The sequence below is a fragment of the Ananas comosus genome, linkage group 10, assembly GCF_001540865.1.
Source record: "Ananas comosus cultivar F153 linkage group 10, ASM154086v1, whole genome shotgun sequence".
In the NCBI taxonomy this organism is placed as follows: Eukaryota; Viridiplantae; Streptophyta; class Magnoliopsida; order Poales; family Bromeliaceae; genus Ananas; species Ananas comosus.
In genome coordinates, this window is record NC_033630.1 from 10,269,067 (window position 1) to 10,296,788 (window position 27,722).

The 27,722-nt window shown below is 33.5% G+C and overlaps 2 protein-coding genes and 1 non-coding gene across 14 annotated transcripts in view; 2 read left to right on the forward strand and 1 right to left on the reverse strand.

Moving 5' to 3' along the window:
• Nucleotides 1-24,614, forward strand: part of LOC109716361 — a 90,064-nt gene extending 65,450 nt beyond the window's left edge. Inside the window, exons 1-7 of one of the 12 annotated variants that reach the window (XR_002217908.1) lie at nt 19,345-19,645; nt 20,402-20,570; nt 21,972-22,200; nt 22,309-22,395; nt 22,680-22,881; nt 23,839-23,878; nt 23,973-24,614. Coding sequence is in view for 10 of the 12 variants with exons in the window: in XM_020241749.1 (XP_020097338.1) it covers nt 19,512-19,645; nt 20,402-20,570; nt 23,839-23,878; nt 23,973-24,235 (606 nt within the window). In the remaining 2 variants the exon portion in view is untranslated. Of the gene's footprint in view, nt 1-19,344; nt 19,646-20,401; nt 20,571-21,971; nt 22,201-22,308; nt 22,402-22,679; nt 22,882-23,838; nt 23,879-23,972 lie in introns of those variants that run through there. The other 11 variants (XM_020241757.1, XM_020241755.1, XM_020241754.1 and 8 more) reach the window with 11 other exon arrangements.
• On the forward strand, nt 7,897-7,969 carry TRNAR-UCU. The gene has a single exon. It is a non-coding gene; the product is annotated as a tRNA-Arg (tRNA).
• Nucleotides 13,542-18,095, reverse strand: LOC109716360 (UDP-galactose transporter 1). Its single transcript, XM_020241747.1, has 5 exons — nt 17,700-18,095; nt 15,936-16,185; nt 15,435-15,642; nt 14,634-14,865; nt 13,542-14,132 (listed from the first exon to the last, which is right to left on the reverse strand). The coding sequence occupies exons 1-5, from the start codon at nt 17,808-17,810 to the stop codon at nt 13,887-13,889; spliced, it is 1,047 nt and encodes a 348-aa protein (XP_020097336.1). The 5' UTR covers nt 17,811-18,095; the 3' UTR covers nt 13,542-13,886.

The following is a 27,722-nucleotide window of genomic DNA, read 5'->3' on the forward strand; positions in this document are numbered from 1 at the left end:
AATCTATATTTTTGCGCTTTGTGAATTTCATTTGTGGGCGTTACTAAGACCTAAAAAGTAGTAATAGATGTAGTTGGACAATAAATAATGGAAAAATTCTTTTAGGGATGTTGTTATATTTTTCTGTTCCTCTTAGTTAATCAGAACCATAATTTTTTGCACAAAGAAGTGGTTTATCTTCTGCCAAACAATTCTTTGGGTGCTGAACAGTGGTGTATCGATTTAAATTCATATTTGATGGTTCTCTTCGTAGCACTTGAAAATGTAAACTACTCTTCTGTGATTAGTATTTCCTGATAATTGCAACTATATCCAACATTATTGCCGAGCTGTTGTTGTCATCTTGTTTTAGGGCCTTGCCTTCTATTTCAATCTGCTAAAGTTTTATTGAATCGGAACGCCTCAACTTTTCTGGCGACAACTTTTCAATATTTATTCTCAGTAAATTCACCTGCATGTTCTGTAATTATTTGAATGTTACTTCTGTGTTAGAAAAAAAAAAAAATCATCAAAAGTAATGTTGTTTGCAAATAGTTGTTTCTCTGATGAATATGTTGAGATGGTTTTGATGTAGTCTCTCCAGGAAATGGGTGTTAGGTAAAAAAACACATGCGTAGATGCTTCTTGTGAGAAGGATTACAAAGGATAAGGTGAGAATAATCATCTTAAACGCTTTTGAATGTTTTTAACAGTGACATTCTGTGCTGGCATAAGGATTGTTTTGCTTCTCTCCAAAGTTGTAAGGTGCAAAAATGTCGTATTAATTTTTTTTTTTTTTTTTAAAGAACTAAAAAAGAAAGAAAAACTGAGAAGAGCTTAAATAATTGTGAGTATATTATTTCTTTTGGAGGAATGGAGAAATGGGCTGGGTTTTCATAATGCGGCCTCATGTGATAGAGGCAATGTATTTTTTTTTTGAGAGAAAGGTAGCACGCTATTTGCTTCATTCAATAAGAGAAATGAACTAAGCGTACAAGGTGGAAGCAGTTTAGGCTTCCGTGAGTGATAGAGGCAATGTGGAGTGAGAATTCTTTAATCTTTCTGTATAATTTTATGGTTTATGGTTTAGGAAGTGTGAGAGAAGTCTGGTTCCAGGATGGAATAAGAACCATTCCTTCCTGTTTTTTTTTTTTTTTTTTTTTTTTTTTTTTTTTTTTTTTTTTTTTTTCCTGTTTGGAAACAATATATGCTGATGGAAGTTACTTTTCCTTATTAAACAAACTTTACACTTCCTCGATTATAATTTCATTTCTGTATCTTGGACCAGAAACTTCTATGCGGTTGCTTCTTGTTAGATTAGATACTTATTAAAAGGGGGTGGTTTCAATAGAATCGTTCATTCTCTGAATTTTATCTCGATGGGGAAAACAATAAAAACTTTATTTGTATTGGCTTAATAAAGTTCACTCCAGAACTTTCCGAATCAAATATAATAAATATAGTTATTATTATTCATTCTATATTATTTTATTATATTATTTTATTTTTATTCTCATTTTATCGTAATTGATCTCAGCCCAGTTTTGAATGACTTCAATTTCGATTTTGTTTTTATTACTTCGAACGAAATAACGAAAGTGACTCTTTATGGTCAGAAACGATGTTACCCGATCTACTTTCATCCAAATAAACTGATCCTTGTTGTTTGAGAGGGGCAGACTCCGAATTTGCAAATTCATGAGATGCGCGCTTATCCTTTTGGTTCCGGTATAAGTACAAACTGTCTATTTCAGAAATAGATATAAGTTCAGATATAAGCAAGAATTATATTAATTTTGTATTTAAATGAAAATTAAATTATTTTCGTGAATAAGAAAAATAGCGTTTGTATCGATAAGATGAAATAAGAAGAATAGTGTGTAGTTATAAATAAGAAATAATGATATTACACCTCTTATTATATTTGAATTTAAATTTTTAAAATTTATTTTTATATTTTAAGTTTTAAATTTTAAATTTTAAAATTTAATTTTTAAATTTTAAATTCTAAAATTAAAAATTTAAATTAAAATTTCAAACTTTAAAATTTGAGATTAAATTTAAATTTGAAAAATATAAAATATCAAATTTTAAGTTTAAAAATTTTAAAATATCAAATTTAAAATTTAAAATTTAAAATTAGAATTTAAAATTAAAAACTTTAATTTTGAGATTACAAATTATAAATTTTAAAAATTTAAAATTAAAATTAAAATTTTTAAATTTTTAATTTTAAAAATAAAAATAGGAGTGTGAACAACAATTATTGTAGTGTCCCTGATGTTTAGCTGTCTGAGAGACTTCAGCATCTGTGGCTTGTTGACGTGTTTGGTGGATGTTGGGACAAGTCGGAGTCGTTTTGGCCCGAAGTGGACGCAAAACGGACTCTGCGCGGTGCGAGAGTAGAGTTCTAATACTGAAATCTATAAAGTGCAGGATTTTAGTGTTGAGTACTGGTAACTGGGAGGAGTACCGGTACTTCAGAGGGATTACAAAACTGAATACTCTTGGGTTTGTGCAGTTTGATGCTCAGTACTGATACCTGTTAATGAGTACCGGTACTGGGACTGCGTACCGGTACTACATCGGGCTAGTACCGGCACCCGGCGCGCAAGTGTGCAGAAAGAGGGCCAAGTATCAGTACCCAACTTGAGTACCGGTACTCCAAAAGGCAAATTGAGTGGGTAAGGGGCCTTTTGGTCATTTTTGTTGGCGATAAATCCAAACCGACCCCCCAGCCTTCTCTCTTTGTGCATGAAAACAGGTTAGCTTCCCTCTTTCTCTCTCTAATTTCTGCTCTCCGTTTCTTTGTGATTTTGGAGAGTTGATCTTAGTTTTCGTTCGCTTGTCTTTGGAGGTTTGCGCGTGCACTGTGGTTGAGTCTGGTTGAGGCCGTTGGAGGTCAAGTTAGCACGAGGTTTCTCCTATCGACTTCTAGCCGACGTTGAACGAGCGTTCGGGGTGGGTTAGTGTTTACCGAAATCGTCGGATTTCCTTCTAAGTCATAGAATTGTCAGCATATATTTTTGGCTTTGTACATCATGCTTAGTAGCTCGAATTTATAGATTTGCATGTTTTATATGAAATCTGAATTTGGAGCATAATTTAGTGATTTTAGATGAAGTTATATATACCGAACTGAAATTTGACTTAAGAGAAAACTCGTTAAACCTATACTGTCACTTTTTGAAAGTTAACCGAATTAGCTTCAGAAGCTGTTATTCTTTTATATTACCGCTGTTAGTGCGTAGTAGATATTCAGGTTAGTGTAGGTTGACATTACGCTCGTACTAGAGGGCCAAGCTCGTTTTACAGTAGCATTTAGACTGTTTCGTACTGTCGGGTGTCGTCGGGGTTGACGGTGGACCCAGATGTTTACATCTTGTTCCAGATTGTACCGAGAGCACGTGAGTTTTGGTTGTTAGACCAGTTTGTCCCATTTGCATTGACTATAGCCTGTGTGAGGTTGATTAAGCTCGGCAGAGACACGCTTGTATACTCGGTTAGGTTGCGCCCACGAGTGCCGCTCCGGAGTGAGACTTTACTTACGTTGATGTCGCAGCAGTCCTGTTTTGATAGTGTACTTTGACCGGCCACCGCTATGGATGGTGTACGGTGTAGCTTGGCTACAGATAGGGTGGATCCGTTTGGGCAGCCCTTATGAGATTGGGTCAGTGTGATGCATGTCTATGTCTACAGATAGTGTACGGTGTAGCTTGGCTACAGATAGGGTGGATCCATTTGGGCAGCCCTTGTGAGATTGGGTCAGTGTGATGCATGTCTATGTCTACAGATAGTCTGTGTTGGTTAGTGATAGTATAGTGGCATGTAGCTGTAGAGTTCTTTCCAATTTTTCCTTACTATCCTTTGCACATATTACTGTAGACTTAGTGGGTAGGCCGTTGGGGTCGGTGACGGTACCTACTGAGCACTACTCTGTTTTGTAGTAGTGTTTACACCCAGTTATTGCTACCTCTTTGCAGAACCTTCGTCTGCGGCTGCTGCTGTTGCTGATTCCGACCATGGTAAGGGAGTTGCAAGCTAAATCCCTTCCATACCTGGTCTTTTGCTAGAGAAGCACCCATCAGAGGTAGTTTTGTGGTTTTTCTATATACATACTGTTATGCTAATGGTACTCGCTGGAGTGAGATGGTTTTGTTAGCTTTTGTATGTATAGTGGACCGTTTTATGTTTTATATATACATGTTTCAGTTTTAGCAGTTCTGTATTTTGGTTGTAGTTCCTATTTGTACTAGGTATAGCTATCGCTTCGTGTACACGAAAACTTCCTATGTATACGATGGGTCTGTTGGCATGCCCGAAAAAACTTGATAATCCGGAGCGTGACAATTATTTAAATAATTTAATATTAATTAGATTAATTAATTATTTAAATATAATAATTAGATTAATTAATGCTTTAAAATTATTAATTAGTGTTTAATTAATCTTGTTCTTGATTGTTCTAGGGATAAAGGTGGAACAACAATTACATGCTTCTATCGGATTATAACAGCTTATTTCAACTACATAAGAACTACTATTCCCGGGTACGAGAAATAGCATTCGGGTACCAAACCAACCATGGTATAGTGAATAAGAGTGGAATAGTTGTTCCACCTTTCTCCTGAAACATGGTAGGAACATTCTTAATTAAAGTTTAAATCTAATTTTAATTATTATATTAATTTATTAATTAATCTAATTGATGTATTTTAAGTTATTATCTATTGCTTAAATTGTTAAATAAATAATTAATCTATTATTTATGGTTAATTAGCCCATTAAGAATTATTTATTTAATATGTTTATCTAATAACTAATATTTATATTGGTCAACTAATTAAATTAATTTCTCAATAAATTATCTCACTAATTAAATAATTTACTCATTAATTAAAAAGTTAAGTTATATTTTTTATTTAATTAAAAAATTAAATAATTAATATATTTTTCTGTTATCCTATAAAATATTCATAGCTAATAAAATTTTAATTTATTAAATTATGTTCAATTAATATTTTGATATTAATTAATTAGATAAAATATTATTAATTTAAAATAATAAATACTTTTATTCCCACTATTCCAATCAATAATAATTACTTTTATTCCCGCATTTCATGAACAACTCAATTTTAATCCAAACAATAATTTACTCTAGTTCCTGCTATATCTGAACTTGTAACTATTCTTTAAATAAGTGGTTTTTATTTATGCTCAACTTCCTAACTTTTTGGTTTAGAATAATAATCGGAATTGGAGTAAATATTCCTATTTTTACTATTTTGTTGAGATAAAAAATAATTTTGATTATAAAAAGGAAATGTTGAAAATAAAATTTAAATTAAAATACAAAATACAAAATAAAATTTCAAACTGAGTTTATAATTCAAAACATAGAATTAAATTTATAATTTAAATTCACTAAAGTTATAAAATTTAATTTAATTTCAAATCAAATGTGCAAAATTTAATTGGCAAGATAAAATTTAAAACTGAGTTGGTAATTCAAAACATACAATTAAGTTTATAATTTATTCATACTAAAATTTAAATTAATGTTTGAAAATTTACATCAAAATTTTAAATATAATTTTTTACAAAATTAAAATTTAAAATTGAATTGACAATTCAAAACATAAAACTAATTTACGATTTGTCAAATTCAAACTTAAAAACTACAATTTAGATTCCAATTTGAGTCCATAAATATAATTTAAATTTTAAATAAAATTTAAATTTTAGAATTGAATGCAAAATTTGAGTTAAAATTGAAATTTATAAATCAAATTCAAAATGCGTGATTGAATATATATTCAATTTAAATTCAAATCAAAATCTAAAATTAAAAATCTAACTTTAAACTTATATTTTAATTAAAAACTAAACTTAAAAATTTTAATTTAATTTCAAATCAAATGTGCAAAATATAATTGACAAAATAAAATTTAACACTGAGTTGGTAATTCAAAACATAATTATAAACTAAAATTTAAATGTTTAAAAATTTACATCAAAATTTTAAATATAATTTTTTTAAAAAATTAAAATTTAAAATTGAATCGACAATTCAAAACATAAAACTAATTTACGATTTGTCAAATTCAAACTTAAAAACTACAATTTAGATTCCAATTTGAGTCCATAAATATAATTTAAATTTTAAATAAAATTTAAATTTTAAGTTTGAATGCAACATTTGAGTTAAAATTGAAATTTATAAATCAAATTCAAAATGCATGATTGAATATACATTTCAGTTTAAATTCAAATCAAAATCTAAAATTAAAAATCTAACTTTAAACTTATATTTTAATTAAAAACTAAAGTTAAAAAATTTAATTTAATTTATTTCAAATCAAAATGTGCCAAATATAATTGATATATTCTTGGAACAAGCTTTCATTCATTAAAAATTGAATTTTCAATTGGGCATGGGAGGCTGGATTGGAAAAAAGGTTAGAAAATTCTCATTCTATCTGAAAATCGGAATTGAAATAAGACTCTCACATACCAAAGACACAAATTGAATTATCCATTTCGATTCCGATTTCTTAGTACTATTTGATTGACTTATTAAAATGGTAAAATGCACATGTGGTCCTCAAACTATATGGAAGGTGATACTTTAGTCCTCAAATTTTAATTTATTGTAATTTTTAGCTTGAATTTTTAAAATTATTGCAATCAAGTCCTACAATCTAATTTAGTTGATTAAATTTTGGAAAAAATTTCAAATATCACCCCTGTGGTTTCGCACTTTTTTATTTTACTACCATGTGGTTCAAAGTATATCAATTTAGTATTCCGTGATTTTATTTTTCTCCTTTTATTATCCCCTATACATTTTTTTTAGTTAAGTCAGTAACAAAATTAAAACTAAAAGATATTAAAGTGAATATTCGATAAAACTAGGTGGGATATCTGAAGGATTTTGCATATAATTTAACGGAATGTTAATGGAGGAGCTGACGAGAAAAGAAAAATAAAACCATAAAGTACTAAATTGATACACTTTAAACCATAGAGTACTAAATTGAGAAAATACGAAACCACAGAAGTGGTATTTGATGTAAGATGAGGTGACTATAATTAGTTAATTCGGATCTGGCAAAAATTCAGTACAAGTATTATACAAATAAAACTCGTATCCTAATTTTTAAATTCGTTGAAAAATACAGCTTAAAAGGCAAGTTTGCCAATTATTTGGATACGCAATTTATATGAAAATTATATGTTCACCAATTAAAAATTCAGGATACAAGTTTGACTATTAAATTAAACTTTTTTTCTCTAGATTTATACTACTAGTATAAATAGTTATAATTCTTATGAACATAAAATATAGAGCTATAAAATAAAATAGATTATGCAAAAAAAATCAATAATTCGATAATAATTCGTGAATAATTTGGCAAAAATCCGCGAATTAATTAACTATGTTGGAGAAAGGAATTTTATCTAAAAATTCTATGCGATTTTTCGGCTGAATAGCTAGGTACACGCGAATTATTCGTGAATGAAAGATCTAATCCAAAAATTCACATTTTATTCGGATCTTTTGGGATAAAAATCACATACAGACTGTTTTATTTGGATTTTCAATAATCTGCAAATAATTCATGAATAATTCACAAGTTAACTAACTTTTGATGTGACATCTTAATTACTAGCGCAACATCAATCACAACACTACTGTATCATCTCTATATTAGCGATATATAAATATTTAGTCAACTACATTAGAATTTAAAACTTGATTGCGATATTCTTAAAGTTCGAGACAAAAATTACGACGAATAAAAGTTCAGGACGGAGGTGTCACCAGTGCCATAGTTTGAGAACTATTATTACATTCAATTTACCCTTTATTAAATATAAAATTGAAAAAAAAAACCGAACATTGGTAAATTTGCGCCCGTGGCCTAATGGATAAGGCGTCGGACTTCTAATCAGGCGATTGTGGGTTCGAGTCCCACCGGGCGTGTCTCTATTATTTTATTTTGTTGTCTGTTTCAAACTTGTTTCACTTCCACTCATTTTTAATTTTTATTCATTTATTTATTTATGGGATGAGTTACATGTTTGGACTTCAAAACACTTTAGTTCCAAAAAAAAAAAGATTTTTTTTAAACTAAATGATATTTTCATCAAATTCAATAACTTATACTATCTTTAAGTTATAAAAACAATAATTTTAAATCTTATTGAGCATAAATTTAAGCTCAAAAAAAAAAAAAAAAAAAAAAAAAAACATAGTTGAGGGGTCTTAATCAAAAAACTAAATTTGGGTTTGTTTAAGAACGGCCTACAGTTGAGGGGGTATCCATACATTTTTACCTACAAATTTTTTTTTTATTAAATTTAAATATTTTATTTGTTACAAATCTTTACTGATCTACTTTTATGGACTAGAACATAAATACCGATTTTAAATTTGATAAAATTATTAATATATTTAATATTTCATTTACTTAACTCAAAATTATTTAATTGTGAAATTTAAAGTAGAGAGAGAATGAACATAAAAATTTGAAGCTTCGACGTAACATAACATTATAAATTATTATTTTAGAAAAATAACTTAAAATTGGATATAATTTTTTTTTTTCCTTTTTCGGCAGACATGTTCCACTTTTTCTATGGGTGCAGTGCCACAAGGAATGTCAATCCAGTTCACTGTTGGCAAGTCATCTCATACCCGATTTGAAATTTCTTCAAACTCGGCTCTTTGCTCAAAAAACTAGCAGCAAACTCACTTTTTTCAGCTCAATAAAAATAAATTAATAATAATACTAATTATAATTAATATGAATTTTTTATTAAAATTTAACTAAAGCTGGCTGGAAATAATTTTGAGCTGGGCTCGAATTTATTTCAAATTGAAAACGAGCAGGACTAACCAGCTTGTTTTAATTTCGAGCCAAACACGGGCGGGCCTAAATTATTTTAAATTATTTTCGAGCTGATCTCAAGCTGGCCCAGCGCGAGGTGACTGCTCTAGTACCCATCTTTTTGTAAGCTTTGTAATTTTGTGCTTTATGTTGGAAATCATAATACAAATTTAATTAGAGTTTAACTTAAAATTCTATCAGAGAGAAAAATTATCGATAATTTAGATTAGATGAATTTTATTAGTTTAAAGTGTATAATTTATGATTTTATTTTTTCCTTTCTGTCAATATCTCTCTTAACTCTCCGTTAAATCATATACCAAAAAACTTTAGATACCGTACCTATGCTTTATTGAATATCCACTTTAGTATCTTGTGGTTTACCAAATTTTTATTTTGATATCCTGTGGTTTTCACTTTATTATTGATATAACGGAAAAATTAATGAAGCGGATAATAGAAGAAAAAAACGAAATCACAAGATACTAAAATAATATATTTTAAACCATAAGATATTAAGGTGAGAAAGTGCAAAACTACAAGGGTAGTACTCAAAGTTTTTCTATTATTTTATATATTTAGTCATCTTGCTCTCCCATTGTCTTTTTTAATATTATTTTATTTTAGTATTTGATTCTAGATTATAAAGTCGGTATCAAAGCAAATCATGTTTCCAACATTTGGTATTAGTGCTAGGAAGCGCTAGACGACGACGGAGCTGAGATCATAGAGTTATGAAGAGCTAATCAGACTCGAACGGCATCAGAGTTACGCTACGTCAAAGCCAGATAGCTCGTAACTGATCGGTGTCGCTCAAGTAAAACTGAAGCAAAAGAATTGTCTTGAAGGAGTTGGCCTTCATACAACACCTAAGAGTAGGTGGCTGTGAAACTTGATGAAAAAAACGTGCTAGAAGAGATCATGAAAAAAATCAAAGAAGATTTGACCATGTAGTAAGGGAGGGTAGGCAAGCAAGCCGAAGTACGAAGAACTTGGCGAGATCTCTCAACAATAAGATAAAAACATCATCGTATTAAAAGTTACATGTTTGAAATTTAATTTTTAAATTCTTTGAGTTCTGTTATGAATTTGGATTGATTTCTTCAACCTAGCTTATCAATGTTCAATGGAACGAATTTTAAGCGATAAATAATCACTGTTCAATAATTTTTAGAATTCCAAGATTTATGGAATGTGGTGGAGAATAGAAATTATGAGAAAGAATTTAGTAACGACAAAATAGTTCTTTCATATATTTTTTAAGCAATAGATCTGTTGTTGATTGAAAAAATTTCAGTGATAAAGACAGTACGAGAAGCATGAATAATGCTAGCAAAAATTAAAGGAGAAGTTTCTTATTAAGAAGATTAAATTCAGGGAGAATAAGAAATTCAACTCAACAATGAAGATGTGGAAGCCCATTCGAACGATGGATCCGAGAAGCTCATACCTGGAAGATGGCAGATCACTTCGGGGTGAACAAAACCTTGAAAAATCTTCAGCGCTATGTCTATTAGCCTCACGTGCAAAACGATGCGGCAAGATTTGTGAAGGGATGTGTCTTGTGTTATGTATCTAAGCCTGCTAATCGAAAGATGGGCCTCTATACCCCTCTTCCGGTGCCGACTCGTCCTTGGAAAAATATCTCCATGGACTTCTTAGGAGGCCTCCCGAAAATCCGACGGAGTCACGACTACCTTTACATAGTGGTCAATCGATTCTCTAATTAAGATGATAGTACCGATGCTGTGCAAGAAGACAATCACCGGTGAGGAAGCAGCGCGGTTGTTCTTCCAACATGTTTGGACACATTTTGGACTACCAACTTTGATTGTGTCTGACTATGACAGCCATTTTTTAAGCAACTTTTGGCGATCTTTGTGATCCATGATGGATACAAAGCTACAACAGAGCACGGCCTTCCATTCTCAAATCGATGGTCAAACAGAAGTGGTCAACCGTATAGTTGTACATTTGCTGTAAGGATATAACGCTCGACATCTCAAGACTTGGTACGAGAGCCTTCCATACTTGCAGTTCGTGTTCAATCGAGCTATACACAGTTTCACTGGCCAGACTCCTTTTGAGGTGTGCTTGGGTTACTTACCAACAAGCCCATTCGACTTGGTATTCATGGTCGAGCAACCGCAAACCACCAAGAAGAAAAATGAAATTGCAAAGGCCGGCATTGCTTCTTGGAGAGCGTTCAGAAAATGCATAGCGAGGTGGAGCAACAACTACAAAAATCTCAGTAGAAGTATAAAGAACGACATGATCGACATCGAGCTAAGGCAACTTTCGAGAGGGTGATCTCGTCTGGCTCCATCTCAACAAAGAGCGCTTGAAAGGTGATGGTAGGAAACTTAAACCCATTCGCTATATACCTTTCAAGATTCTAAGCAAAATTGGTGAGAAATCTTATCAATTGGAGTTGTTCGCATACATGAAAATATACACGGTCATCAATGTTGAAAACCTAGAATCCTTCGAGCCATCAATGCTGTACGATGAGCCCGGAGAAATGCTGCCAACTGTGGAAGAACTTTGGTAGAATATGAAGAGCCACTAGCTGAGGATACTATTCTGGAACGTAAAATCACAATGGCACGCAAAGGTGAACGTGAATCCTTCCGTGTTAGACAAAAAGGTCAAAACCAAGTGCCGCTAAGTGGTTCACAAGAAAAACTAGGAAAACTCAGTTTACTTACTTATAGTTCTAGATCTAGTCAAAATCAGGGAGCCATGATCCGAGAAGATCAAACATTCCGGATAAGTTTCAACCATTGCAGATAAGGCAGAGGCCGTTCGAACTACTTCGGTTAGAATAAGGATCGAGGTGGTTTTAGTAGATATAAGGCGGAGACCGTTCTAACTACTTCGGTTAGGATGGGGATCGAGGTGGTTTCAAAAGATTAAAATTAGTCAAACAAATTGGATAAGAATAGATCCAATTTGGATAAGGATAAAGATATTATTTTGTTCTTATCTTCTTATAAGCCTGAAGATTATAAATAGGGGTTTCACTTGCTCTTATAAAGTCACTCCAGTTTAGAAAAAATTAATATACAAACTTTTCCATATGAAAAATATTGTGTTCTTTTCTTTTTCTCTTTAATCTGGTTTTATATATCCATCGGGGAGGATTTGTGATATTGCTTCCTCCTCCGATAGATCACGAGATGATATAATACGAAAAACACAATAAATTATCTTAAAAAATAGTGAAGTACATCAGAGAGTTTGCCGAGTTTGGTGTGTCCATGGATTGAAAACATTAGCTGAAAAATTGTTGAATCCACATGAAAACTCTTCAAATCAGTTAAGAAAATACCTCCAATCGCTCTGATTCTATCAAAAAGTTGTCGATTGAAGAGGAAATCACAAGATCTCATCGCAAATTCGAAAGGTTCCTCCACCGTTTGAGCTCAGGATAGATTGCCGATTTATTTAGAGATCGGCGAAGAGGCGGCTGAGAAAGAAAGAGAGAGAAAGGGGAGGGGGAGAGAGAGAAAAAGAAAAGGAGAGAGAGGAGAGATGTGATTGGAATAGTGTAGGATCTTTGGAAGATTTGAGAGAGAATAAAAAAATTTCGTACATCAACAAAAAAGGATAGGTGTAGAAATAAGAGAGAGAGTGAAATGATATAGTACAATGAGCGCCCCACCAAAAAAAAAAAAAAGCTAGGAGATAAAAAAATTATATTTTGTGGGGCCCATAGTTCTGAAATTATGAAGAGCCCGATTAAGATTTCACTTTTGAATGAAATTGTGTAGATAGTACCTTAAGAGCCTCAAAATATATATATATATATATATGAACTAAAAGAGAAAAAACTATATTTTGTGGGATCCATAGTTCCGAAATTTTAGAGAGTCTGTCTGAGATTCGCCCTTTAATAGAATTGTATAGATAGGAGGGCCCCACAAAAAAAAAAAAGGTTTAGGAGAGAAAAAATTTTGTTTTGTGAAATCCATAGTCTCAAAATTACAGAGAGCCTGGTTGACGGTTCATATTTTAATGGAATTGCATAGATAGTATCATGAGGGCTCCACAGTAAAAAAAAAAAAAATGCTAGAAAAAAATAAACAAAAACTATGTTTTGAGGAACCTATAGTTTCAAAATTACGGAGGGCCGGTTGAGGGTTCGTCCTTTAATAGAATTGTATATATAGATTGGGTTAATGGAGTCATGTAATTTTATTTCTCATCTTTAAAGGATTTTGGATGGCCCTTTTATGATTCTCCTAACGTGTTGTTGCTGCCATTGTATCAAGTCTTAAGAATTTCCCTGAAAATTTTGTACATAGAAAAAAAAAAATTAAAGAAAACTTTAAAACCTATCTTTCGCTGTCACCAACTCTTCTGAGGAGTACTCCACCTTCTTTCTTCTAATTCCATTTTGTATTTATGTACACAAAATTCGCCTTCCAATTATTTTCTGGATTATAAATTTTGAAATATGTGACCATCCAGTTGCCTTCCTCCCCTACAATATTAGGATTATAGCCAAAATTATTTCTTTTTTATTTTGAGCACTATCCAACACAAAGTACGAGTTATCTAATTAACTACGTGACTAAAACAACCAATAAATGGAAAACATGCAAAAAAGAAAAAACAAAATCCGCTGGGGTTCTATTTCATTAGGTAATCTACAACAAAACATGTGAAAAACATCATGTAACGTTTCGTATTAAATAGAAGCAAATCAGTTACATAAGTAATAATAATCAGCATAAACATGTAAAAAAATATCGTCTAACATATTTTGTACTAAACAGAAACAAAAAGCCAAGATACACACACTAACAAAACAAGAAACACCAATCTCTCTCCTTTCTGATCTATTGGATTAACTACATTCGAACTTCGAAAATTCAACCGTTCCTCGTGTTGCAACCCGCTGCGCTTTAAAGGACCGAAAACTGCAAAGGACCTTTTGATATTTTCTTCGTCGCTTCAGCAAATATTTTGTTCAGATGTTCCACGAACACATTGATCAGTGTAAAGCTAAACCTTTTCTAGCTTATCGCTTACGAGAGGGATCATCTCTGCCGGGCTCCTAGGAGTGCGAGGAGTACGGGGAGTCCTTGGAGTTCCGGGAACGGAAGAAGAAGATGAAGACTGCTGCGATAAGAGGTGCCTTACGTAGCCGTAGAAAGTGCATCCCACAAGAGTCACCGTGCATCCAATAGCATTCATACCGGATATTGGGTTCCGGAAAATAAGCCATGACACCAATATTGCTACCGCAACCTACATAACATATTGAAGAAATTGGTGAGAATTGTAAAGAAGGTATTAGGTAAGTCCCTAAAGGTATCAGCCAGATTTCATTTTTGAGATACCCCATTGCTTAGATCGTAACACTTTACCACAGGAGAATGTTCTTTAGTTGTTCGCAAGGATTAGAATCAAAATATTGTGGAAATCCAACACTTTATTTCTTCAACTTTCTTATATAGGGCAGCAATTCCATCCCTGAAGATCGAAACGATCTAAATCTTTTTGGTAAATTGACCGCTAATCCCTTCCACCATAAGATTGATTGCTTATTAGGTTACCTGAAACAGGGCTAAAAATGGTCTTTTGACAGTTAGGGATGAAATTGCTGTCACTTTATCAGGACAGTACCGGAACTGTCCGTACATTTTACTATGACATTGACCAAATTAAATCCTTAATGAGCTACATGATTGTCACATGCTAAATTTTATTGTGGCATTTTTGCAATTCAAGCGTTGAAAATGAACTCACTTTGAGGTTGCCCGCGACATTGAAGGTGACGGCAGTCGTTGAGTGTATGACATAAAAGATGGAGAAGTTGAGACAAAATGCCAACACCCCTGAGCTGAAAATGATGAATAGTGATGAAAAAACAGAATCATATGTGTAGAACCAGTTGGTGACTCCGTTTCCTTCCAATAATACGGCTGGCACAGCGAGTATCATGGTTGCAAAGGGTGCCATGTAGTATACTGTGTTAATACTGGAAAAGAGAGGAAAAATTAGATTCGTCTTAGCGAAGAAAGCCAAAAAAGACAGATTTAACTGGAATTTATTATCTAACCTACTCGGACAAATTTTTTTGTAAGAAAAGCCACCAAGTTTTATTAGATGAAAATTTTGCAAATAAAACAAGTCTCTGCTTCTAGTTTTGTTGATTTACAAGCAAACATAATTAGAATTGTTAATTTTATCCTAAGAACAATAAATAAAAATTTTCCATGTGAATCCATTTGACAAACAAGCGACACAGAAAGTACATAAAAATCAAACTAAAGTTGGATACTCCAGAAAAAGCTATTGCAACATTTGGACTTATATGATGCATCATATCACGATTGAATTAATTTTGCGTGACAGCAAAATAGCTCCTTTTCAAGGACTAGAAAAGAAAGAATGAAAAATTATTACTATTGCTCGATAAAACAAAATAGGAAATTACGATCAATGTCCAGAGAAAGTGCGCATAAAAGTAACATGCCAACATCATCCTCACTGCTAAACAGAGAGAAAGTGATCATTTATCAAAAATCAAAAGAAAAGATTTGCTACCTGTCAAATTTATAACCATGAAGAAGTGACTCTGCTAGAATAGTCTTTGTAGATGTCGCCAAGCAGCCAAATAGTGCAGCACAAAAACCAAAGAGATTGAAGCTGAGCTCTGTTATAGAGGTTAGAAGAATTCCCCCAACAATCGGTACCAAAGAAGCCCATATGCGCCACTCGAAATATTTTCTCCACACTAACCACTGAAGAACAACTGTTTTTGAAAGTAACAAGTCAGAATAGACCCTAGACTCAATGGAAAGAACCAAGCAGGTAGAAGGCTAAATTGCAGGAAAACCCCTTATAATAATAGTGATGATAACTTCACCCCGTGAAATATTGAACTCATATATTAGAGCCTTTCAAGCAATCAATTTGCTCTTTTGCGAATAGGGTAAAATGTATGATTCAATATTCATGGGGCAACATAAAATGTGCAAAACTAATAAGGTGGAGTTTCATACAATTTAGCCAAAGAAAAATGCCTGGAAATGAAGCCATGAAAACCTGTTGTTGCTGGAGTGAATGATTTAATTGTCTGCATGAAGGAGACTGGAATGTAGCGCAAGCTCACGTTTCCCAAAACAATGTTGATGCAGAACACAAAAGACATGGGAAAAATCCTTCTCCAACGGTCCTCAGGATCGACCTCAATTAGTGGCTTCAATTTGAGCACTTTGATAACAACATAAGCTCCAATAGAAGAGCATATGAAGTGAACACATGACACTGTGAGAGGAAACTTGAAGTCTAGTTTCTGCATTCAAAGTTTCCTCTAATGATCACCGTGATTACCGTAACAAGATATAATAGTCTAATGGAAAATTCTCTTTCTAACTATCTGAAAAGTTTGGAGAGATTACGAGGGCAGATATTGTAATTGACAGAGTAGATACATTGAAGTTAGTCAAGACTGCTATAGGAAAATTGACCAAGTTCAATGTGGCTTACCAACAAAAAATTCAGATTTACTAATATCATTACACAATAGAAAAGTGTAAACAACTCTGATCACAAATCATATGGCATGGAAAGTTTTATTAAGTACGCTACCATCACTGTTATCACAATTACTTGTTTACATCATATTACTAATCATAGGTCTGTTTCTAATTTCATTTATGCTCCTAGGATTGGTACACTAAGGCTTCTTTTCCCTTTAAGAGTTTCTTCCTCAATTTATCACAAAGATCCTCATTATATGGAATACAAATCAAGTAAACGAAGCCATAAAATTTGAGATAGAACATGCTAAAATGTTTACCAAACAAAAAGAAACAATTAGACTTCAAATTTTAATGATGCGAAATCATAAAATTTTCAACTTGCTTTTCATAATGAAGCAATTGAGAAAGAGTTTCATTTAGATTTTTTTCATGACACCAAAATCAATAAGAAATCAATTGGCAATAATAATTTCCCCGCAATGTACTCCTATGAATTGTAACAAATGATTCCACGGGCACTTCCTGATTCATTCTTACTCAACAAGTAGAATTGCACGATTTGCATTGATCGATAGAAATGAACATCAAAGGCATCAACCAACCCAGTGTTTTGCGAACAAATTTACTGTCGCCGACATTAAGTGACTCAAGTTGTGGTGGCTCAAAGACTATGACAGGTTACGAGTAATTTTAAAAACAATAATTCAAGTTTCAGGTAGAATTGATCAGCCTAATATCAGATGCGGGATAGAACTGTTGTATGGATTTATTATGTTTTTTTTTCAAAATTTAACTGCACTAATTATTCAGTAGCAAAATGTTAGAAATCTACGAATTATGACTCAAATGGGTAGCTCAAAACCCTGCTATTAACCTTTCGCCTAAGTCCCAGCACACCAATTATAAAAAATATTAGTATCATTTGAAAGATGAGCCAAATTTGTTCAATTATTGTTCAAATAAAAAAAAAGCTGAAAAACAAACATTTTTGTTCTTTTCTTTTTTTTGGCAAATCCATTCATATTTGATAGGCTGAAAAAAAAAAAGAAGAAGAAAACCTTTTTTCACCAAAAAAAAAAAAAGAAAAGAAAAAGAACAAAATACATTGACCAATTTCATAATCAGATCATCATCAAAAAACAAAAATTGAACAATCCAAACCCAGATAACCTAATTGGCGAAGTCAATGATGCATCTAGGAAACAGATCATCCAATTTAAGGAAAAAAGGGTAAAATCATAACTTTTTTCTTCAAAAAAAAAAAAAAGGAAAAAAATAAAAGAATGGACGAAAGGTATACATAAATAAATTAATTAAACTAAACCTGGAAGATCCACTTGTTCATAATGATTACGGTGACGTTAAATCCCCACCACTGCAAAATGGCGAGGATCGCACGGAACGTTCCCTCACTCCCCATCTTACTCTCCTCCATCTCCAACCCCCGAAGGGAACAAAAGCCCTAACCCTTACCCTAACTTCGAACCCCCACAATCAATTCCCCTCAAGAGCAGCGCGATCGAAACCGCCGAAGCTCTAGGGTTTCATATTTAAAGCTCCCACCATTTCGATCCGGACCACAATGCCCAGATCTCGCAATTAACCCCCTCGCAGCTAAAACGCTTCTCCTCTCTCTCTCTCTCCCCCTTTGACTCTAGCGAGAGAGAGAGAAGGAGATGGAGAGGGGTGGAGGTGTAATAACAATAAGAGGTGAGGGGGGGAAGAGGAGGGAGCAGGGAGAGGTCGCATAAAGATTCAGATGGTGCGGACATCCGCATGCGAGCATGTGGGAGAGGGAAGGGGACGGAATTTGATTGTTTTATGCGGAGAATGGAAGTTACCAAGGATTAAAGCAAAAAAGAAAACTACTCCATGCTCCTGCAATGGTAGTGATTTTTATCACGGGGGATTTTGCTTATTTACTTCTCTATTACCGCTCAAAAAATTTAAATTTATTCTAAGTAATTCTTATTTATTACCCCAACCAAATAAAGTCTAAGTAAATGCTAAGAATTTAAAAATATTTGAAGAAAATTTTAAAATTAAATAAGAATATTTTGGTCAACCAAAAATATATTAGATATTTTTAAAATTTTGTAAGGATATATCTGATACTATTCTTTTATCATAAATCATAGTCATCAATTTTATATTACTTGAGAAATTTTTTTTAAAAGCGTCACAGCACGAAAAAATAGTGTTTATACTTTTTAGGCCATCCGTTTCCAAACTAGGCTTTAAAAGGTGAGTAGGGTCCTTTACTTACTTATAATGAAGGACATCGTTGTTGATCATAAATTTTGGCAGACACAATTAAGACTATTTAGATAGATCTTTGCAGGAATCGAATTTTATAATTCGACGGCATAATTTACAAAGTACTAATCAAGTGGTCTAAAACTTCATTTTGTAGTAACCATTGAAATTATTATTTTTAAAGGTTACTTGAATGAATACTAATCAATTAATGCTTCAAAAATTAAGAAATACAGTTCGGAAAAGATTTACATAAATAGTTCAGATCAAGTTTAACAGCGTAGCGTCGATTGTTAACTTGGCTGCTTCATTATAAAATATGAGGTAGAAGTAAACGTCTATATCTACTTTTAAAAGTATTATAATTATAATATAATTTTATTTGTATGGAAGATAGGAAAAAAACTACCCTTGTACTTTGAACTTCTAACCAAGTTTTAGTTTGATTCTTAAACTTTTAAATTCAATATTAGAGACTCTTGACTCTTTTAAAGGTTTTACTAATTGTTATAAATATTTACACTACAACAAAACTGAGATATAGGGACACATTTCTGGGACACTTTTGTGTAAGTGTCCCAGTTATGTCTAAAACCTTCTAACAAAAATCCACCTAAGGCCCGGCCCAAATATAAAGCCCAATCTTACTCCTGCTCAACCCACCCACCCACCCACCCACCCATCCCATTGTAAAAAACCTAATTAAAAGTCCAACCCAATTACCAAAAAAAAAAAAAAAAAAAAAAAAAAACACTCCCCTGCCTCAACAGATCATCATCTCCCCCAAAGCCCCAATCCCTTCTCAACCCTCAAACCTCACCATGGCGAACTCTTACCATGGCAAGCTCTCTCCCGTGATCTCCCATGGCGAGCTCTGACCATGTCCTCCCTGCGGCATTCTCTCTCATCTCGTGTCGATCTCCTCTCCGCGAAACATCTTCCGTCGTCAAGGCGGAGCTCCTCGACGACCCCGCCTTCGACTTCACTGACGAGTCGCGCCAATGGATCGATCGGGTACGTGCGTGCATCCTCCCCCCGCATTGCCTCGATCTTCCGTCGATTCGGCGTGATCTAGGGTTTGGGGCTGGATCACCCCTCCGATTCCAAGATCTTAGTGTCTTTTGGTCAAATTTGAGGGGTTTAATGTAGATTCTGCGTTTCTAGATGCTCGATCTCCTTGCTGGGACAAACATTTGCGTTGGTTGTGCAATTTTAGTGATCTGGTAGTAGATTGTGGTATAATGAATCGGATTCTCTTTAATTTACTCCCCCGACAAAAAGAAAAGAAAAAGAAAAAGAAAAAGAAAAAGAGAAGGACGGATTAGATCCGGTTTGGAGGGAGGAGTGGTGGTTATTAAAGGGACAATGCTTTGTCTTGTTGCTATGAGTTTACAGTGCATTTTTAACTTCGGCTAAGTTGGTAGGTTGACAAATGCTGCTATCACCATTCAAAAGTTAGTCTTAGGTAGAATTTAGGGTTTTTTTTCTTTGTCCCTTTAATAACCACCGCGCTTACAGTGCATCGAGACCTCCGCGCTTCTAATAGCACACAAGTCCTACTCATGTAACTATATATATATATATATATATATATATATATATATATATATATATATATATATATAAAGCGGCAACAGTGAAGAGAAAAATGAAGGTGAAAAAAAGAAAGGAGTAGGCATTATGATGCTCACTTTGGCCATCGTAGGGTTTTGCACTTCGGTTCTATTTTGTTACATAATTGCATGGTTGAAAACTAAGAGGATCAGACAGGCTTTTAGGGAGCAAGGGATCGAGGGGCCGCCGCCGTCGTTCGTCTCCGGTAATCTACGGGAGATTACGAGGAGGAGCCCGCGGCCGGCGACGGTGGCGAAGGGGCGAGGTTTTGTCGACTATTCGCAAGCTCTCTTTCCTTATTTCACTCAATGGAGCAAAGATTATGGTATGCAATTGTAGTTCTTTGTTTAATTAATTCCATGCGTGCAATATATATATATATATATATATATATATATATATATATATATATATATATATATTTGTCATTTATAAATCTTCTTTTACGTATAGCTTTTGTTGTGGTAACAATCATGGTGTGATGGAAAACGGATGCTATACAATATCATTTGATTAATCGAATTTTAACAATAGGGTCGTTAAAATTACAATTTTTTTTTTTAGAGAGAGAAAGGTAGTATGCTATTCGCAGCTTCGTTTATTTTTTTAGAAATAACTTAGCTAGAAATATGAATAACTAAATTTTAAATTTGAGACATCAGATACTGACTATCAAATTTTTTGTCATTTGCTCTATGAACGGTCGGTGTTAAAAATTGCGAGTTCAAATGGAGAAAGTATTAAATTTAAATTTATAATAATACACTCTTTGATAGTTCAAGGGAAAAAAAGATAATGAAAAGAAGTAATTTATTAATTAATTTCAACTAGATTTATCCTATAGTCAAATTATATATATATATATATATATATAGAGAGAGAGAGAGAGAGAGGCTAGAATATTTTTTATAGTAAAGAAATAATGTTTGCTATCAATTTTTTATCATTAGACGCCTAGAGTTTAGTGGGAGTTAGTAGAAAAGTTGATAATAAATACTTTTCATATACTTTTAGTAGTATAATAGCTCAATATATATATATATATATATATAGAGTTGAGCTAGTTTACTCTCGAGAGTAAACTAGCCCGTTTACTCTCGAGTTGTTTTCGATGATAGAGCTTCCAAATTGACGATCGGCTCCGTTAAATATGATCTAAACCATTTAAACTATCTAGAAATCAGATTTCACGCACTTTCGATATTGTTTTATATCCATCTAGTGAACAGAAAAATGAATGGCTGAAAATGAATATTCTTTAAAAAATGATGATAGGAGTCTTGTAATCAAGATCAAGAGTATAGATCTTGTTTTAAATAGTTTAAAGAATTTTCTAACAAAAATTCAATTAATTTGGATATCTTTACACCGTTAAACGAGAAAACGTCTCTTATCCACCATTAAAATTACAAATTTTGAAACCCTTTGATCATTAGGCAAATGATGTCGAAAAGATTTGAAATTTGATTTCTAAACACTTCAAGTGGTATAAATCATGTTCAACGGAGCCGATCGTCAATTCGGAAGCTCTATCATCGAAAACAACTCGAGAGTAAACAGACTCGTTTACTCTCGAGAGTATTCTAGCTCAACTCTATATATATATATAGTGTAGAGCTACTATGTTATTTGAAGTATAGAGAATTTGATACTTCCAATTTTTTTTCTTTCTTAATAATTACAGTTTGACCCTATTTAATGTTCTTATAACTTCATTTTGATACAGATGTTGGACTACAATGTGCCTGGAGGTTAGAGAATTCTCTATTTCTGAGGAAATGATGAAATGCATATGTTTAAGCAGTCCCTGACTTGACAGATATGACTACTGGTAGGGAAACTAAACCGTGGACTATCAGTGATTGATAGCTACAAGTTGTTAAAAGCCGGTGTTGAGGTCACTGAAGATGAAATCTTTCTTGGGTGTGCCCTTAATTGGTTGGTGCATTGAATGGGTAAAGAGCGTTTTCTTTCTTATTGAACTCTTCTTTAGAAAATATGATATATTTTATATAGTCATCCTCATGGTTCAATTCTTATCCCTTTACAACTGTAATTTGCAGCTTCAAGCATATTTCCTTGTACTTGATGATATTATGGACAATTCTCATACAAGACGTGGTCAGCTTTGTTGGTATAGAGTTCCCAAGGTTAGTTTAGTAATTCCTCTTCTGTATGTTATACTAAATATGAATTTTTCTTATTGCTAAATATGTAGGACATTAAAATACTTCAAATTTGATTGATCATCACTGTCATCATGGTCGTGTTTTTGCATAATCTTCAAACTTTGAATATCAGCTAAACTTGGAAACAACAAATCTTATGGTCGATCTCTGCAAAGAGGAGAAGTTGAACTCCATTTTGAAATTGATCCAAAACTTGGAAATTGATCCAACTTGCGTAATAGTTTGCGTGTGGGATTATGGTTCAGGTTTAGCTCACTGAAGCCATAATTCCTACTTGAGGACAGAAGAAGAAGATAGGTGTAGACTATCACTAGAGAGTGTTCAGAAAACAATACCACACGCAATGAGTGGTGTTGTTGTATGTTGACATGCGTCACATGCGAATCAATATTTGTTTTGAGTCTTTTGGAGCCACTTAATGAGTTGGACAGTTTTTCTTAATGCAAGGTAGAGAAGCTAGTGCCCGTTCTTCTTAATGCTTTTGCTTTTGATTACAGTTATCTTTAATAATATGTTCCTTAATTTAAAAAGCTTGGACAGTTTTGCTGTAGTAGTAAGCAGGTTGTAGTTTTGTGTTCCAAAATAAGCAGCAGTAATTTCGAGCTTCTATATCTACTGTAGAGATAAGTTTAGAACTTGATAAAATACTTCTTACTTCTTATAATAGCATTTCACAGACAACATCATCAAGCAATTAATAGTGTTCATAGCTTAGTAGTAAGAATACAAAGCAATGTCAGAGTTTTATAAGTAACTGAGGCTTATAAGTAATCTGTTCATCTCTGGTCTTCAAAATGTCAGAGTTTTGGAATGCAGAAAGGTTCTTGTGCACATGAAATTCCTGCTCTAAGAGGCCCTCATGTCACACCCACTTGCCTGCACCTCCTATCTCTACTTTAACATGCCCACTGCTCTCTATCACTCAATGTTATAGTTGGAAGGTCCTTGTTTTACATGAAGTTGACTGATTAGTTCTAGGCTATGGATTAGAAGAGATGATAAAAGAACATTCACAACGAGAGTAATCAATCATCTAGTTAATACCATTGCTGTGTATTCTTACTACTAAGCTATGGTGACTAAACAGTGCCGACCGTGATAGGATTGTTCTATTGGTTTTCATCAATTGCTTCATCCAAGCAAGTTCCTCTCTTTAAGTGGGCCTTATTTGCTTATTTGTTGGATCTTTATCTATGTTCTGGAGCTGCTGCAGAGTTTATATCAGTAACTAGTTTCATCTTTGCTTCTCCATTCTCTATTACAACGTTAGCTTATGGTGTGAGAAACGTGAGAATTGCTACTCTTTGTTCTTAGCCATTTCTTTCTTCGTTCCTCAAAAGTTCTTTATTGACAAGGGGTTTATTTGTGGAACTACATGTTGTTTGAATTATTGAATGAATGCAGGCTGATGAGGACGCTGCAGATGCTTCGACTCTGATAGGAAGTAAGCTATATGGATGACTCTTTTCTTTTCTGTGCTTGAGATACCATCATTCTAGTTCAATAACAATGTTTAGCCTAACCCTGCTATATCGCAGTTCCTCTAAAGACGTCGCACGTGAAATTTGTTCTTCACAAGGAATGCCTATTTGGTCAACGGTTTCTTCTCGTTGGCGATGACTCGAATATCAGTTCTTGGGATCCATCAAAAGCCATTCCTTTGGAATGGTCTGATGGCCATGTGTGGACAACTGAGCTGGTAAGTTTAAGAGATCCCATACTCTCTACTAACATTATTAGTTCAATTACTTTTTACGTATCTGATCTGGTACTTTCATTCAGGATTTACCAATCAAAGTGATAGGTTGATATTATTACTGTGAGATTCTTCAATAATCAGTATGATTCTTTTTTGCTTGTCTTCAAAGTGCATGAAGTTTGGAATATTGATCTAAAAAAATAAGGACTAAATGATTTCATTAAATATTTAAATGATGATTTTAAGCTTAATCATGTTGTGAATATACAATATGTAGTAAGACATACAAACGATGTTTTGGATCATTGTAAAGCTAGTAGCACATTAAGCTTAATTCTGTAGGCACTTCTCTACCCTTAATTGGATAAAGTGATACAATATTAAATGATACAATGTGTCCTAGATTTTTGGCTCTTTTGTTGTTCTCTTTTTATTGGTGCCATATGCTTCATGAGTTGTGGTAAATTATTAAGTGCAATTAGATTGGAGCTCACCATCTTAATTACTCTTGAATACAGAAATGGAGATGAATGTATTAATGCATTTTGGTCTGATAATCTGTCACCTTTTAAAAATGTCTTTGCCATTGTGGATTAATCGTCTTTTTTTAGATGAAATGATTATCTAATCTAGAAATTTATTCGTTTAGTTTACAGACGCATTTTCTACGCGCTCGTAATATGCATCAATAATCTCGTGCCTTCAGGTAAAAATTAACTTATTTTAATTGATTGTTATGTTTAAAAGATTGTTTTGCTAATCTTTTATCTAATTCAGTATTGTTGATTTGTAGGTTCAACATTAATTGCCGAGCTCACTGGAGACTGGATTCTGATATGATATTATTAGTTTTTTTTTTATTCTCTTTCTCTTGGCGTTAAAAGTGAGAAATTGTTGGTACTGTGATTTAGTGCTAATACTCATTTAAAGATATATAGAATAGTACTTTGAAGACATTTTGGATATTCAATTATTAGTATGATACAACTTCTTTTTATATGCTTCTTTGTTAATCAAATCAAGTGAATAAAAATTAAAGATATGTTTGATGATAATTATACTGGAGGGGTATTACATTTAAAAACCTGTGATCATCAAGAAAAAATAGATATTTTTTTAAAAATGGGACAAGCTATAAAGTGTCTGCTGAAATTTTAAAAAAAGGTCGTTGCTATATATTATTTTGTATATCTTTTATGTGCTGCCTAAAAGCCTTAAATAAGTGTCGGGTATATTAGTAGCACTTTTTTTTAAGTTATACCGACACTCTTAAAACAGTGCACTATATACCTTAGCACGCCCCCATTAGCAACACTTTTAAAAGTGCCTCCCGGTAATTAGCCAGCAACACTTTTTCTGGACCGTGTACCGACACTTAAAAGTGTCGCATATGCCGTTTTTGTTGTAGTGATTTGTTATATAAAGATGCTCAAAGAGCACTCCTGTTCAGTACGAATGTGCATAACTCAATTAATCATAATATGTTATTTCAAAATTTTTGAGAAATATTTATTTTCATTTCTTTAACAAAATATGATGATAAATTGATACATTTGTTTCTAAGATCTTGCATGGATGTGGTGGGATTTTATTTTATATGTATCAAGAATTCTCTATTGATTTTCGCGTTTAAAAACTTTTGAAATTTTGAATATCCCTGAAATGATTTTCAAAATTCCATTTATGAAAAATTTTTATTAAAGTTTTTTTGGGATGGAAAATAGATTATTTGGGATGATTACATATTAGAAATTACCTTACATTTCTTTTCTTTGATTTTTCGGTGGCAGGTTGTTGAAATTTGTTTGAAATTTCTGGTTTCGGAGACGGTCTCAGGAGAGCAGGACCGTCCCTCCGCCCGACCGATACTAAGGCTTTTGCGGTTCTTTCTTTTTACTTCTCAATCGTGCTTTCTTTACTCCTCCCCAGAGTTCTAACATTCTAGGTGCTTTTGACCTTCAAATCTTCCTCAATTTCAAACTTGATTTTGGTATGATTCTTGGATTGTTGGTTTCTTTATTATCATATAGTCCGTATTTTTCTTTATTTTGATTTTTGGAGATTGATCTCAGATAGATGTTGTTATTCTTTCTATTTTTCCACCTGATCTTGCCTTAATATGTTTAGGTTAGTCAACATTTTCAAGCATTATTTCATTTACAAAGAGTGTTTGGTTGTTTTTAGCCATGTTTCTTCATAAAATCTATTTTTCTTATTTTTTGAAATGTTGGTTTATGTGTTTTATGCATTGATCTGTCATGGAGTTCTTTAGTTATGTGGCCTCTAGGATTAATCTAGTATATTATTATCACATTTGCTAAAGTGTTATGGAATCACTAAAAATTAGTGGTCTTATGTTCATTATGATATTTATCTATTGTTTACATAGGGCCGTCCGCAGTCTTCGAAAATGTACTCGTGGTTATCGTGTTGTGGTTCTTTATGGCTGTGGGGTGGTCGCGGTTAGCAAGCACAGCGCGCCCTCAACTAAGAGGCCGCGTTGAGCACAATCGGAAGATGGAAGGGGAGGAGTGAGTAATTGCCCGCCGGTGATGAATCTGAGAGGACGAGCCAGATTGGGAGACCTTTGTTTTGAAGTGTTGGCTAGGAAACGGACACTGGGAAGGCAAGCGGGAAAGGAAAGCCTGTGGATAAAAGGCAAAGTGAAGCAACTGAACTGTCAAAGTCCGTCGTAAGTCCGGGATTGCCAGGTGTGAAATCGAAACGGGCTCTGACCACCACGTCGAGTTTACAGGCATGTTCCATCTAATCGACGGTCAATGTATTCGTCGAACACTGCATTGAGTGAGCGGGATGTTGGGGTGGCTCAGTTTATTATTGTGTGCCGGGTTTCAGGATTCTGATTTGTGACAGGAACATCTCATCAGATTTGTGATTTCCCGGAGCAAACTTTGGTTATGTTTGGAGCCTGATCAGGGAATTTTTACATGAGAGCAGGTCACCTAGTGATTCCGACGGGGGTCAGTATGTTTCAAGACATCCTGTCCGGTGTTGAGTTATCAATCACTCCTAGCGACAATAGCTTCGGTGCTTGAGATGAAGCTAAACACTGATGGAGTGGCAGTATTGCAAGGCTGGGTATCGACTGACTTCGAGATTTTAACCGTTGTCTGTGAACACTATCTTGCATGCCTGGTACTGAATAAACGCGAATTATGTTATTGTCAAGGATTATAAAATGCAGTACAGATTTCTTGAATTTTGTGGTTTGCTACACATCATTGCTCCGCGAACACTGGAAAATCTTGAGAATGGATCCGATTCTGCTACATGTATCTCTTGGGTAGGCCAGATATTGTGAGTGCTAAAAACATTAACATGAATATCCGTGTTTCTGATCTTGGCGGCGCGATGAGCGAAAGATATCACAAAACCTTGGGCAAAATGAGAGTTACCGTATCCTATGAATTATGCGGATTTTGACGGCGTCGTGAGAAGGTGATGTTCGGAATGTACATCGTATGAGCACAGTTTTTGGCGGATTAATGAAGGACGTTGTGAAAGTCCTCTGTGCAGCTTCGTATACCGCCGTCAAACGTGCTTCTTCCACATCCTGCCCAGCTCCACC

What these genes read in the sequence shown, in the direction of transcription:
- LOC109716360 (XM_020241747.1), bottom strand. Translation starts at nt 17,810, where the DNA reads ATGGAGGAGAGTAAGATGGGGAGTGAGGGAACGTTCCGTGCGATCCTC. An exon ending in CATGGTTATAAATTTGACAG is followed by an intron (nt 14,866 to 15,434) that starts GTAGCAAATCTT and finishes TCTCTTTTCCAG; the next exon opens with TATTAACACAGTATACTACA. An exon ending in ATGTCGCGGGCAACCTCAAA is followed by an intron (nt 14,133 to 14,633) that starts GTGAGTTCATTT and finishes TATGTTATGTAG; the next exon opens with GTTGCGGTAGCAATATTGGT.